Source organism: Sciurus vulgaris, assembly GCF_902686455.1.
Source record: "Sciurus vulgaris genome assembly, chromosome: 9".
Classification (NCBI taxonomy): Eukaryota; Metazoa; Chordata; class Mammalia; order Rodentia; family Sciuridae; genus Sciurus; species Sciurus vulgaris.
Window position 1 is genome coordinate 82,537,587 of NC_136469.1, and position 13,907 is coordinate 82,551,493.

General features: G+C 33.2%; 1 protein-coding gene across 1 annotated transcript in view; it reads left to right on the forward strand.

Annotated features, from left to right (window-relative positions):
• Nucleotides 1-13,907, forward strand: part of CNOT6L (CCR4-NOT transcription complex subunit 6 like) — a 90,237-nt gene that overhangs the window by 26,202 nt on the left and 50,128 nt on the right. The window contains exon 5 of the mRNA XM_079152956.1: nt 11,951-12,040. Coding sequence (XP_079009082.1) covers nt 11,951-12,040 — 90 coding nt within the window. The remainder of the gene's footprint in view (nt 1-11,950; nt 12,041-13,907) is intronic.

The following is a 13,907-nucleotide window of genomic DNA, read 5'->3' on the forward strand; positions in this document are numbered from 1 at the left end:
TATAATCTTCCTACCTCAGCTTCCCATGTTGTTGGGATTATAGGCATGTACCACCACTGCATCTGGCTTCTCTTATACATTTTAAGTTTCTTATGTGTTCTTTCATGATTACATCTTCCTGTTCTCTTCCAAAGGTTACTCTTGTCCTGAATTTAGAGATTGGGATGTTGTATTTGTTAAAGGTGTCTTAATTGTTATATAAATGAAATCCTGAATATAATTTCCTGTGTGTTGCTGATTCAACATTGTTTTTGATTCAGCCATGTAGATGCATATGTGTAATTGTACTTCATTTGTTTCACTTCTTTGTTGTATTCAGATAATGAATATGGTATAATTTGTTCATTATACTGTAGATACTTAGATTTTTTTTCTTTTTTGGCTATTATAAGCAGTGTAGCTGATAAAGGTCATAGGAATGGAATGGTATTGTTGGATTTTAGAAGTCTGTGCATCCTTAGCTCTATTAGGTAATGCTAATTTTAACAAAGTAGTTGTATAAAACTGTACTTCCAAAATAGTAGTTCCTATCTTTCAGTCTTCTTTCCAGTAGTTGGTATTGTCAGATTTTTTTTTTTAAGTTTTGCAGGTTATTGAATATGAAATAGTTTCTAATTATATTTTTAATTGTAATTTTCCTAATTGCTAATAAGATTGAGCGTATTTATTGGCTATTACTATTTCTTCTTTAAATATTCTGTTGATATCTCAGCTATTTTCAATTTGATGGTCTCTTACTGATTTGTAGGAGTTCTTAAGTTTTGTCTATTTCATGTTATAAATGTCTTTTCCCACAATGTGATCTTTCTTTTCTTTTTCCTTTCTAGTATCTTTTAATGAGTACATACAATCAGTAGTTGGATTTTAAAATCTTTTTTATAATTAGTGTGTTTTGTATCTTGTTAAAGAAACCCTTTGCCCCTGTTAGAAATACTAACATTCTAAAAGTTGTAAAATTTTCCTCTTTTTCTTTAGTTCATTTGGAATTGATTTTTCAATATGGTATAAAGGGTCTAATATGGAGAGGGATCTAATCATGTTTATGTTCTATGAGTAACCAATTGTCTCAGTGTCATTTACTGAATAAATATTTCTTTTCCCACTCCTCAGCAAAGTCACCCTTCTTATATATTTGCAATGTCTAGCCTGCTTTTGTGATCTCTGTTGTATTCCAGTGGTCAGTTTGTCTAACCTTATACCAGTTACTATGTTATCTTTGTTATTATTATTATTATGACTTTATATTAAGACTTGATATCTCATTTGTGAGGCACTCTCACATTTTTCTGCAGCAACGTCTTGATTGGGCGTTTCAGCTCTCTCTTATGCATAAAAAAGGGCTTGTCAAGTTTTGAATAACTGAATAAATTTGGGTTTTTATGTAGATAATCACTTCATCTTCTGTGACAGTTTTTCTTTTCAAATTCTTATGTAGTTAATTTTTTTTCTTGTTTTAAAGCACTGCCTAGGATATTTCAAATAGTGTTGACTAGAATCATTAATATTAGTCATTAATGAAACTTTGGAGTTGCGTTGACCCTCTGGATTACTTGAGGACAAATTGGCATCCCCTTTTCCATTTATTTAGATTGTATATAATGCCTTTGAATAAAATGTTATACACTTGCTGCACACTGTTCTAGCACTTTTTTTTTTTTTTTTTTTTAAGAGCTTTATAGTTATTCATAGTAGTTGGGTTCAGGCCAAGGAAGTCATACATTTGTGGAGTTCAATTTCAGTTCCTGATCCTGTTTTCTTTTCCTTGTTCTCTTTCCTCTAATCCACTTTTGCTCATCTATTTGTATTTGATGGATTATTTTAGGCTTAAGGGCCTAAATTTCCTTTGCTAAACCCAAAATGTTTGTGTTATTATATGCTTTTATATATCGTTAGATTTCATTTGATACAGCTGTTAAGAATTCTGAAGACTGTGGGATTTTACTCTACTTACAAGCTAATTAACCAATTACTGTTTCATTAATAATGGCAGAGACAGCATGAGGCTCTTGGGTTGGATTAGAGACAAGGAACATTATTATGTAAAGTGCATGCTGTATACATTGTGAGTTTGCATTGTAATTGAGTTGTCTGGGTTCAAGGGTTTAGCACTTTTGAGGCATATAGCAAAAAAAAAAAAAGCTAGCCCTGCTTCTCCAGGGAAATAGTTAACATGGTAGTTATGCTGTGGTTGCTTAGACCTATTTAGTTGCCTATGTAAGTAGTTACAGAACCTTCTCAGTATCAGGAGACAAATAAGCCTTTGAATCAGTCACACCAAGAATGCAAAAAGAAGCACAAGGCCTGTGGTGGACTCCCTTTCCTGACAAAGTTTTAAGGATTTTCAGGTATATGTTCAGGAATAAAATAGATCTATGTTTTTCATTATTTTTATTCAGTTGTATGTGAAATTTAATATTGTCTGTAAAAAAAAAATAGAGGGCAAATTCTGTATTTTTAGCTCTCTGAAAGAAGTAGTATAATTTTGAATGAATTTGTGTTTTGGAATTTTGATAGAACAGTTCTGTAAAACCATCATTACATGGTTTGTTCTCTGGAAAATATTTTCTTAATATATTTGTAGTTCCAAGAACTATTGAGGATTTTGAATGGTTAACGAGTCAATTTTGGAGGGATTGTATCAGTACCATTGGTATTTATCAGCTTTTAAATTTGCTTGCATGAAAGTTTTTGTAATATTTTCTTGGTATGGTTTTAGACTCTAAAGTTTTAGATTCCATTCTGTTTTACTCCCTGCTTTTTTTTTTTTGGTACCGAGGATTGAACCCAGAGCTTCATGCATGGGAGTCAAGTTCTATACCACTGAGCTACATCTTCAGCTCTACCCTTCTTCATTTTTAATACTATTTATTCTTCCTTCCCTTAATTGTTTTTCTAATTTTAAGTTGGATATGATTATTCACATTTAGATTTAATTATCTTCAAATATAAGCACTTAAGGCTATAAATTGGCATGTTTGGCTGTATTTTACTGCATCCACAATTTGAGATGGAATTTTTTAAAGTTTTTTGAGGCATGACTTGCTGTGTTGCCCAGACTGTCCTCCAACTCTTGAGTTCAAGTGTTCCTCCTGCCTCAGCCTCAAAGTAGCTAGGACTGTAGGCATGTCACTGTGCCCAGCTTGATAGGAAATATTTTGTTATGGTTTTGATCTGTTTTAATGTGGGTTGTCATATTTCTATGTATCATCAGTTATTTAAAATAGTATTGAAAATTTCAGTGCACTTTCAAAGTAATGTGTTATAGACAGATGAGGTAGCCAGTATGAACTTGTATTTTGATTATTTGTTGATTCTGTCTTTATCGCCTAGTATGTGATCATTTCTTAGGTTTTACTTGTATCCGAAAAAAATAGTTTCTCTTATTGTTAGATTTTGGGCTATACATTTGTCAGATCAAATTTATAAATTGTTATTATATTCTGACTGTTTAAGATGTTCATTTTAAAATCATGGTTTGTACCATAAGTACATGGTTTCCCATGTACTTATATAAGTTATAAGTTCCCAAAAACTTATATAAGTTTTTGTTCTTATATATATTGAGATTATTTTACAAGGTTATGCCATCTTAATATTACTATATTGTCTGATGAATTGAACTTTATACTAGGTAGTGATTCTTTTTCTTTCTCACTAGGGTTTTGTCTTATAGTCTATTTTGTGTAATATAGCTATTTTAGTTCTTTTCAGCTTAATGTTTGTTTAGTATCTTTTCTCCTCTGTTTACTTCAGCCTTTTGTGTACTTATGTTCAGGTTTGTCTCTTATGAGTAATATATAGCTAGACTTTGTTTTTAATCCAGTCTGTCATTATAATTTTTAATATGTGTGTTCAGACCACTTGCTTTACCTAGGTAAATTACTGATATTTTTGTGTTATTGCTATCCTATCTTTTGATTCCACTCTTGAGATTTTTCTCTTTTCTTGCCTTAGTGTTGATGTAAAAAACAAAAACAAACAAACAAAAAACCCTGAGTCTGGGTAACTTGTGAAATAAAGAGGTTTATTTGGTTTATGATTCTGGTGACTAGAGAGATGAAACAGCAAGGTACTGGTATCCTGGCAAGGGCCAGGATGAACATGGTAGAGAAACAGCCAGGGGAATTGGTCATGTGCAGAAGGGACCAAGCATGTTGGGTAGCCTTGCTTTTTAACAGCTTGCTGTTTTGAGAACTAACTTGATCCTGTGAGAGCTGCATTAATCTCTTCTGAAGGTGGTTTTCTTAGGATCTAATTACCTTCTTGCTTCCACCTTTTGTGAGGTTGTAGCACCTCAATACTGCCACATTGTGGGTCCCACTTATAGCCCATGGACCTTTGGGGGACAAACCATATTCAAACCAAAGCACTTAGCTTTTTAATTAGACAGTTTAATCCATTTACATTTGATATAACTGCTGATGAAGTATGATTTATGTTTGCCATTTTGCTGTTAATATTCTATGTCTTGTGTCCTTGTTCATTTCTCAATGTCTTTTGCATTAAATGCATATTTTCTAGTGTACCAATTTAATTATTTTTTCATTTCTTTTGCTGTGTGATTTTGAGTTATTCTCTTAGTGGTTAATCTGGGATTACAATTAACATCTCAATTTATTGCAGTATAATTTGGTTTAGTATCAACTTAATTTCAACAGTATTAACAAACATCATCTTTATACATTATATGCCCATCAACATAGATTTATGATTATTGCTTTACCTAATTATATTTCATATCAGATATGAGAAAAAGTTTGAAAATACATTTATATGTAGTTACCTTTACTGGTAGTTTTTGTTTATGACAGCATGCTGTTTTGAGAACTAACTTGGTCCTGTGAGAGCTGTGGATTACATTTTTCCTGTGGATTTGAGTAATTATCCAGTGTCCTTTCATTTCAGCCTGGATGAGACTTACTTCAGTGTTTCTTTTAAGATTGGTCTGCTAGTGATAGACTCATTCAACTTTTGTTTATCTAGGAGTATCTTAATTTCTCTTCATTTTGAAAGGTGTATTTTCTATATAATGTCTTAGTTAATAGTGTTTTCCTTTCAGTACTTGGAATATGTCATTCCATGGTGTCTGATGAGAGTTGGTTATTAAACTTTTAAAAATGTTTTTAAAATTTTGATTAACATAATTGTACATATTATGGGCTACATTGCGATATTTCAATCCAGGTATATAATATATCATGATCAGATCAGGGTAATTGGTCTATCACTTCAAACATTTATCATTTCTGTATGTTAGGAACATTCAAACTCCTCTGTCCTGACTCTTCTTAAATACACAATTAATTGTACAGTATGGCTACCCTTCTGTGTTGTAAAACATTAGAAATTATTCTTCTTATTCAGCTGTATTCTGATACTTATTAACCATCCTCTTTCTATCTCCATCTTTTCCTTGTTCTTCCCATCCTCTGGTAACTTCTTCTCTACCTCTTGAGATCAGTTTTTTTGGTTTCTGTGAATGAATGAGATCATTTGATACTTGTCTTCCTGAGAGACTTTTTTCACTTAACACTGTGTCTTCTAGTCCTATCCATGTTGCTGCAAATGACAGAATTTCACCCGTTTTTATGACAGAATAATATCTATCTATATTCATCTGTAGATGGAAACCTAGGTTGATTTTATGTCTTGGCTATTGTGAATAATGCTGCAGTAAACATGCAAATGCAGATGATTCTTTAGCATACTAATACCATTTCCTTTGGAAATACACCCAGAGTAGATTGCTGGATCACATGGTTAGTTATTTTTGTAGTTTTTTGAGAAACTTCCATATTAGTTCCAGTTTAGTACTGCCATATTATTGGCAGTACTAATTTACATTCCCACCTACAGTATATGAGTTCTCCTTTTTCCACATCCTTGTCATTGTCAGCATGTGTCTTTTTGATAATGGCCATTCTAGTGAAGTGAAATCCCGTTGTGGTTTTAGTTTGTATTTTCTGATTGTGATATTGACCATTTTTTCATATATCTGTTGGCCATTTGTATGTCTTGTTTTGAGAAATATCTATTCAGATTATTTATCCATTTTTAAATCTGATTATTTGTAGTTTTTTTTCCTATTGAGTTTCCTGTATATTCTAGATATTAATCTTATGTTAGATGAATCAACTATTCAGTTGCAAATGTTTTCTCCCATTTTATAGGTTGTCTCTTTATTCTGCTCTTCCCTTTACTCTGCAGCAGCTTTTTAGTGTGATATAATTCCCTTTCTTTCTTTGTGCTACTATTAGCTGTTTTTTTGGGTCATAACCAAAAAAGTCTTTGCCCAGACCAGTGTCTTAAAGCGTTTGCCCATGTTTTCTTCTGGTCCTTTCTTCTTTCCTACTTAAATTGCTATTGAGCTCTACCAGAGATTTTTGTTGTTTATTGTAGTTTTCTACTTCATAATTTCTGTTTGGTTCCTTTTTATACTTTCTTTTTTGATATTCTCCCTTTGGTGAGAAGTCATTCTCATACGTTAATTCTTTAGGCAACTTTTTTTGGGAGTAGTGAGGAGTAATAATTGAACCCAGGAACACCTTTATACTGAGCTACATATCCAGACCTCTTTATTTTTTGGAGACAGGATCTCACTAAGTTGCTTAGGTGGACTTTGAACTTGCAGTCCTCTTGCCTCAGCCTCCCAAGTTACTAGGATTATAGACATGCATCACCACAACTGGTAACAATTTTTTATTTTAAATAAAACTCTTTGAGCATACAGTGCTTCTCTACTTACAGCAGGTTTACATTCTGATAAATTTGTTTTAATTTAAAAGTACATTTAGCATCTAACCTTTTGCACATTTGAGCTTAGCAGCATAGTACACTGTAGAGTATCAGTTGTTCACCTTTATGGTTTTATTTGCTTTCTGGAACTTGCAGCTTGATATCACTGTCCAGCATCACAAAAAAGTATCGTACCACATGTTGTTAGCCTGGTAGAAGATCAACATTTGGAGTATGGTTTCTACTGAATGTACATTCCTTTTAAGCCATCATAACGTGGAGTAATTATAAGTCAAATAATCCAAAGCCAGGGACTATTTCTATTTTTAGATAGCTGATTTAAAGTCTTTGTGGTAAGTCTAGCGTCTGTCCTTAGGATCAATTTTTATTGATTGCCTTTCCACCTATGTGTCCCATTTATATGGCATATAACTTGCTTATTTCTTTTTCTGTTTCATACCTTTTTTGTTGAGAGCTGGACATTTTAAGTAAAGGTGACAATTCTGAATTCAGAATCTCTCATCATCCTATGGTTGCTTGTTGTTCTTTGTAGTTTTTGTTCATTACTTTAGTGACTTTTGTACTAATTCTGTGTTCTTTGTCATGTGTGGCCACTGAAATTTCTACTATGTTTAGTGGTTAACTAAGGATTAGACAAAGATTTCCTTAAATGTCTGGAACCATTAAATCTCCCACTATTCCAGAGTGGCTCTATGTTTGGGGCACAACTTCACTACTAAGCCAGGAAGATTACAACTTTCTCTTTAGCATTCATTTGCTGTTTGGACATAGCCTTAAGATCAAAACAGACACAAAGACCAGTGGTACAGAACAGAAGACACAGACAAACCCACATAAAAACAGTTATCTCATACTAGATAAAGACACCAAAACCATTCACTGGAGAAAATATAGCCTCTTCAACAAATGGTGCTGGGAAAATTGGAAATCCATATGTAATAAAATAAAATTAAACCCCTATCTCTCACCCTGCACAAAACACAAGTCAAAGTGGATCAAAGACTTAGGCACTAGAACAGAGACCTCACACCTAATGGAAGAAAAAGTAGGCCCAAATCTTCAACATATTGACTTAGGGACCAAATTCCTTAACAAGACTCCTAAAGTGCAAGAAGTAAAAACAAAAATCAATAAATGGATAGTATCAAACTAGAAAGTTTCTTCACAGCAAAGAAAACAATAACATGAAGAGACAGCCTACAGAATGGGAGAAAATTTTGCCCCCTGTACCTCAGATAGAATGTTAATCTCCAGGATAAAGAACTCAAAAACTTAACACCAAATAACCCAATCAATAAATGGGCTAAGGAACTGAACAGACATTTCACAGAAGAAGAAATACAGTTGATCAACAAGTATTAAAAAAAAAATGTTCAACATCTTTAGCAATTAGAGAAATGCAAATCAGAACTACTGTAAGATTTCATCTCACCCCAGTCAGAATGACATTGTCAAGAATACAAACAATAATAAATGTTGACGAGGACGTGGAGAAAAAGGTATACTCATAACATTCATTGCTGGTGGGAATGCAAATTGGTGCAACCATTATGGAAAGCAGTATGGATATTCCTCAGAGAACTTGGAATGGAACCACCATTTGACCCAGGTATCCCACTTCTTGATTTATACCCACAAGAGTTAAAATCAACATACTATAGTGTTGTGGCCACATCAGTGTTTATAGCAGCTCAGTGCACAATAGCTAAGCTATGTAACCAACCTAGGTGCTCTTCAACAGATGAATGGATAAAGAAAATGTGGTATATGATGTTATATTGCTCAACTTTAAAGAAGAATGAAATTATGGTATTTGCTGGTAAATAGATGGAGCTGGAGAACATTGTGCTAAGTGAAATAAGCAGTCCCCAAAAATCTAGAGGCCAAATGTTCTCTCTGATAGGCAGATGCTAACACACAATAAGGAGCTGGGGGTAGGGAAGAATAGAAGTTCATTGGATTAGACAAAAGGGAATGAAGGGAAGGGTGGGGGGTGGAAATAGAAAAGGCAGTAGAATGTGTCAGACATAGCTTTCCTATGTTCATATATGAATACAGGACCAGTATAACTTCACATCATGTATAACCACAAGATGGGAAGTTTATACTCCCATGTGTGTATAATATGTCAAAATACACTCTGTCGTCATGTATATCTGAAAAGAATAAATAAAAAAAGATCATACGGAGGTGAGAGATTTGGGTATTTTTAGGTCTTTTCTGAGCACATGCATAGTCTTTTGCACATGTATGGTCTTAAGTTCCCAGGAATATGTAAGAACTTTTCAAAGCCCTATGGACATCTCTTTCCCAAGCTTCTCATATTAAGTTTTTTTTGTTAGTCTATTGTTTGTCTCAGTTGTTACCATCACTCACACAGCCATGGTTAAAACACTTCCTGTAATGATTTTTTCAAACACTCAGTCCTCTTCTGGGAGAAATCCTCAGCATTGGACAAGAGTCAGATAATTACCATACAGGTCAGATAATGACTATTCTTTGGAAATGGATTTTTGAAAGAGTTCAGCTTTGATTTGCTTTGGTTGCTCTAGTGTGTCTGCCCTAACATTGTGGAATCAAAATAATTAAAAACTATATATCATTATTCTTAATCAGATCTAATGTTTCTTAAATGTATGCTTCCTGGGGGTTGATCTCAAATACAGTCACGCATTGCTTTTTTTTTTCTTTCAGAGTTGGCAGGAATTTATTAGAAAGTAAGATAAGAAGGTACAGTAGGCACTTACAGGATGCCTCTGGACAGGACTGTGTATCTTGTAGAGTTTAGGGGCTCAGGGTTCCTAAGAACTGGGGTTCTTGGCTTTCTTTGTTCTTGTCACATTGTCATACCTCTTTAAGTGGTTTATTACCCCTTTGTTTAGTGCTCAGAAAATTTTCTTTGTGAGGATTGTAAAGATATAGTCACAAGGGGTGGGTGTTATATGATCTTGAAATAATAGTTCTCTTAACAGGGTATAATTAACTATGCCTAGGGGAAGTTTGACATATCAGTTCCCATTCCAGATGCTTGTCTTTTTGGTAAGTAAGGCTCCCTGTGATTCCTGGTCCTGTGACCTAGAATTCCTTTTTGATACGTGTCCAGTGTCCTCTCTGTAAGTCCTTTGTAGTCTTTTCCCCACTCACATGTTCATAGCTACCTGTTTGCCTAATATTACCCCCTGAAGGACTTGGGCCCCTAACTTCTTTTAGGTTAATTGGGCATCAACCTATTCTGATTGCTCCTTCTCAGAGAGGACAATGATAGGTGGGAAGCTGACCAATGTCCTTGCTTTCTGTCAGGTGGGGCATGGACATTTAAAGGTATTCAGCATCAGGGTACATGGTAAATGTCAGGAAAAAGAGGTACAGATATAAGGTTTCTTAATGGCTGTTGGACAAGGCATACATGTGGTAGGGATCATACTTAGACATATATTAGAGCTCCCACCAATTTGAGCCTTGAGTGAGGTCCCATTATATTCTGTTGATCTATAGATAGAGATGAAAGGGTAAGAGGTTTTTTGTTGTTGGTTTTTTTTTTTTTTTTTTTTTTTTTAATGCAGTGGCTCAGACTTTCAGAAATCCTATTGTAACTGACTCAGTCTTTGCCAAGGTGTCACTCTGGCCAGGAACCTTCAGTTTGCCGGTGGGTAAGACCTGCCCTCCAAAAAGACTAAAAAGAATGTTCCAGAGTCTTACCCTGAAGGACTGGATTTCAGTTGTGGCCTTTTTGTTCCACTGGAGGGTTGTTCTGGCCAAAGACTTTCAGTTGCCTCAAGAAATCCCTCCAGTCACCAAGAATCCAAGATGTAGAATGAAAAGTTCAGAAAAGGCCTAACGGGGCAGAAACACCAGAATGTTCCAGAGGAGACCAATTCATGGAGTGAAGTGATGGCGGGGCTTGCATTGACTGCTTCTTGTGATCTCACAGGAAGAATTTAAAACAAGTTGCTCAGAAGAGCATACAGGAATTATAGAAAGTAAGATAAGGACATACAGTAGATACTGATCATATGGGATACCTCTGAAGATGATGACCCAGTCATACATTACTTAAAGATGGGGAAATATCATGAGAAATTTATTGTTAGACAGTTTCATCATGTGAACATCATAGAATGTACTTTTGGAAAGCTAGATGGTATAAGTCCATCATTCACATGGCCTCTTGATGCAATTAAGAGATTGGGTAAGCCCAAGATGTATAAAGCTATTGCTATAACAGGGTATACTGTTTTTAATAAACTTTATTTTTTTTTAAATTGAAGTAGTATGTCCTATGACGATGATAAAAAGTATTAGATAGCAAATACATAAACCATTAACAGATGTTTGTTATTATCAAATTTTATGAACTGTACATGATTGTATGTGCTATACTTTTTTATAGCTGGCAGCATCAGCTGATGTAAACGCCTGAATAATGTGGTGTATTATGTTGGTGTGAAGGCATTGTTGTTAGTAGGTGATAGGAATTTTCTAGTTCTATTATACTCATATAATGGTTTCCATATGTTTTTGTTGTTGATGAATTATCATTGTGCTACACATGGATAGGATGATTTTTATAGCTTTTACTGTTTTTTTGTTTGTTTGGTTTTACTTTTATGAAATGCCAAATGTTTGGAGGTCCTTACTCCAACTTTGGCTGATTTTTTAAAAAAAATTGTTTGTTATTGAGTGAACTTTGTTTTATCTTCCAAGAAATTTGTCCTTTTGTTTTAAGTTCTTGAATTTATGGGCATATAATTCTTCTCACTTGAAATATTTTTCTTTTCTCTATAAATATAAAAATTCTAACTAAAATGACTTTTTTATGATATCACTTATTCTGTCTCATGGGGCTATTTGTCTTTCAGTTTGAAGTCTGTCATCAAAAATAAATGTAGAACTTACAGGGTTAAATCCCATGTAAGTTTATCATGTTTAAAATATATATGTATGTCTCCATATGTTTTTAATAAGTCCAAATATTAGGTTCATAATATAAACAGTGAAATCGGAAAAGAAAGAATTCAAGTTATGATTATCTCAAAAAGCATATTTCTTTAAATTCCTAAATTTCTTTAAATGTCTAACATTAAATACAGTAGAATTCAGTTTAGAAAGTTAAGGTTTTGTTTCACAATGTACATTTTTTGTCTTGTCTTGCAATTCTAAATTTTATAGGTTTTATTTTTATTTTCTGCTTTAGGCAATCCTTTATCACAGGATATTCTCAACTTATACCAGGACCCAGATGGAACACGAAAGCTACTGAACTTCATGCTTGACAATCTTGCAGGTAACTATTAATAACAAAGCAGATATTATTACTAGTTTAGACATCAGAGGTTGCTTTTATAACTGCTTATAGGTTTGGAGTTTCTATCTTTAGTATATCTGATAATAGTAGAACATTATTCTTTTCATATACTGAGTGCCTTCTGTTTATAAAGCAATGTTTTAGGAACTTTAGTTACATAATTTGAATTTTTATAACAACCTAGGTGGAAGGAATTTTTTAACTCATTTTACAGTTGCAAATTCACTGATTCAGATAACGGTTCATTTGCATACAGCTGATTAATGCCTGAGCTATCAAACCAAGATTGTGTCTTGCTTTTATTAATAAATATAATTCTTAGTTGTCTTAATTTGGTGGACATTACTTGGAACCCAAACATTTTATACATTTTTTAAAATGAATAAAGTGACTAAAGATGTCCTAAGATTTAAGATGGTTCAATTTAAGATTTTTAAACTTTATGTGTGAAAGCATACCCATATATATATTGTTCAAAATTTTCAGTATTCAGCAAATTATATGAGATACTCAACACTTTATTATAAAGTAGGCTTTGTGTTAGGTGATTTTGCTCAACTGTAGGCTAATTTAAGTATTCTGAGCATGTTTAAGATAGGGTAGGCTAAGTGATGATGTTTGGTAAGTTAGTTGTATTAAATGCATTTTTGACTTAGGATATTTTCAACATAATAAACTTAATTGGTATTTAATCCCATCATAAATCAAGAAATTTTATAGTTTGATTTATTATACATTTGTGGAAATTTTACAAGCAACCTTTTTAATTTTTTTTTTTGTTTTTATTTTTGGTACTGGGAATTGAACCTGGGGGTCCATTGCCCCTATGCTCCATCCCCAACTCTTTTATATTTTTTTGTTTTAAGACAGGGTCTTACTAACTTGTTGAGTGTTTTGCTAAATTGTTGAGACTGGTTTCAAACTTGGAATCCTCCTGTCTCAGCTTTCTGAGTTGCTGGAATTTCAGGTATGCACCAGGTTTTAAAATTAACATTAGAGTCATGGGACTGAAATGGTTGTATTCCATACATAAGAAGGCTGGTAAGGATTTTTCTTAAAATTTTTTTTCTTTTGCCAGTTTTCAAAATGCAGGTAAAAGTATAGAAGTACTTTGAATTCATATAGTTTTCTTGGAATAATATCTTTCTAAAATACAGAATTCTGAAACAGCTTGAGAAATCAGATGTTTCTATATAGAAGTCCTTATCACAATATTTTGGCTTTATTCTTTTTTAATTCTATCAAAAAAGATACCTTCCCTCCCATAAACAAAAAGTAGGGTTTATAATAGGGGAAAACCAATTAATATCATTTAAAATATTTTGGTTAAAAAGACTTGATTGATGAGAGATAAATTAGCATTGTTCATTAGAGATCTTTTCATTAAGGACTAGAAATATGTGAAAATTTTAAGCTGTGCACATCATTTGTGCTGTTTCCACCTTACTCTCATCTGTATAGATATAGTCAGTTAACTCAGTAATTGATATTTATGTAATTTTTAAGGAATTCTTCATTTGTTTTAGATATAAGCTGTTTGATGGTATGTATGTTGTAAATACCTTTTCCTATGCTTGGTTTGTCTTTTATTGAACAGAACTACTTTAACATACTTCAATTTACTGAATTTTCCTGATACGGTAATGTTTTGTGTCCTCTTTAAGAATTTTTTGCTACCACATGATCATGAGCATGTTCTGTGTTATTTAGACACTCATACTCTTCATTTGTTATACTTAAGAGGTGTAACCTTCCTGGAATTAATGTTTGTGTAAGGTAGGAATTAAATTTCATGCTTTTTCCAGACGTGTATTATATTGACCCTGAAGCAATTACTGATGTCCTT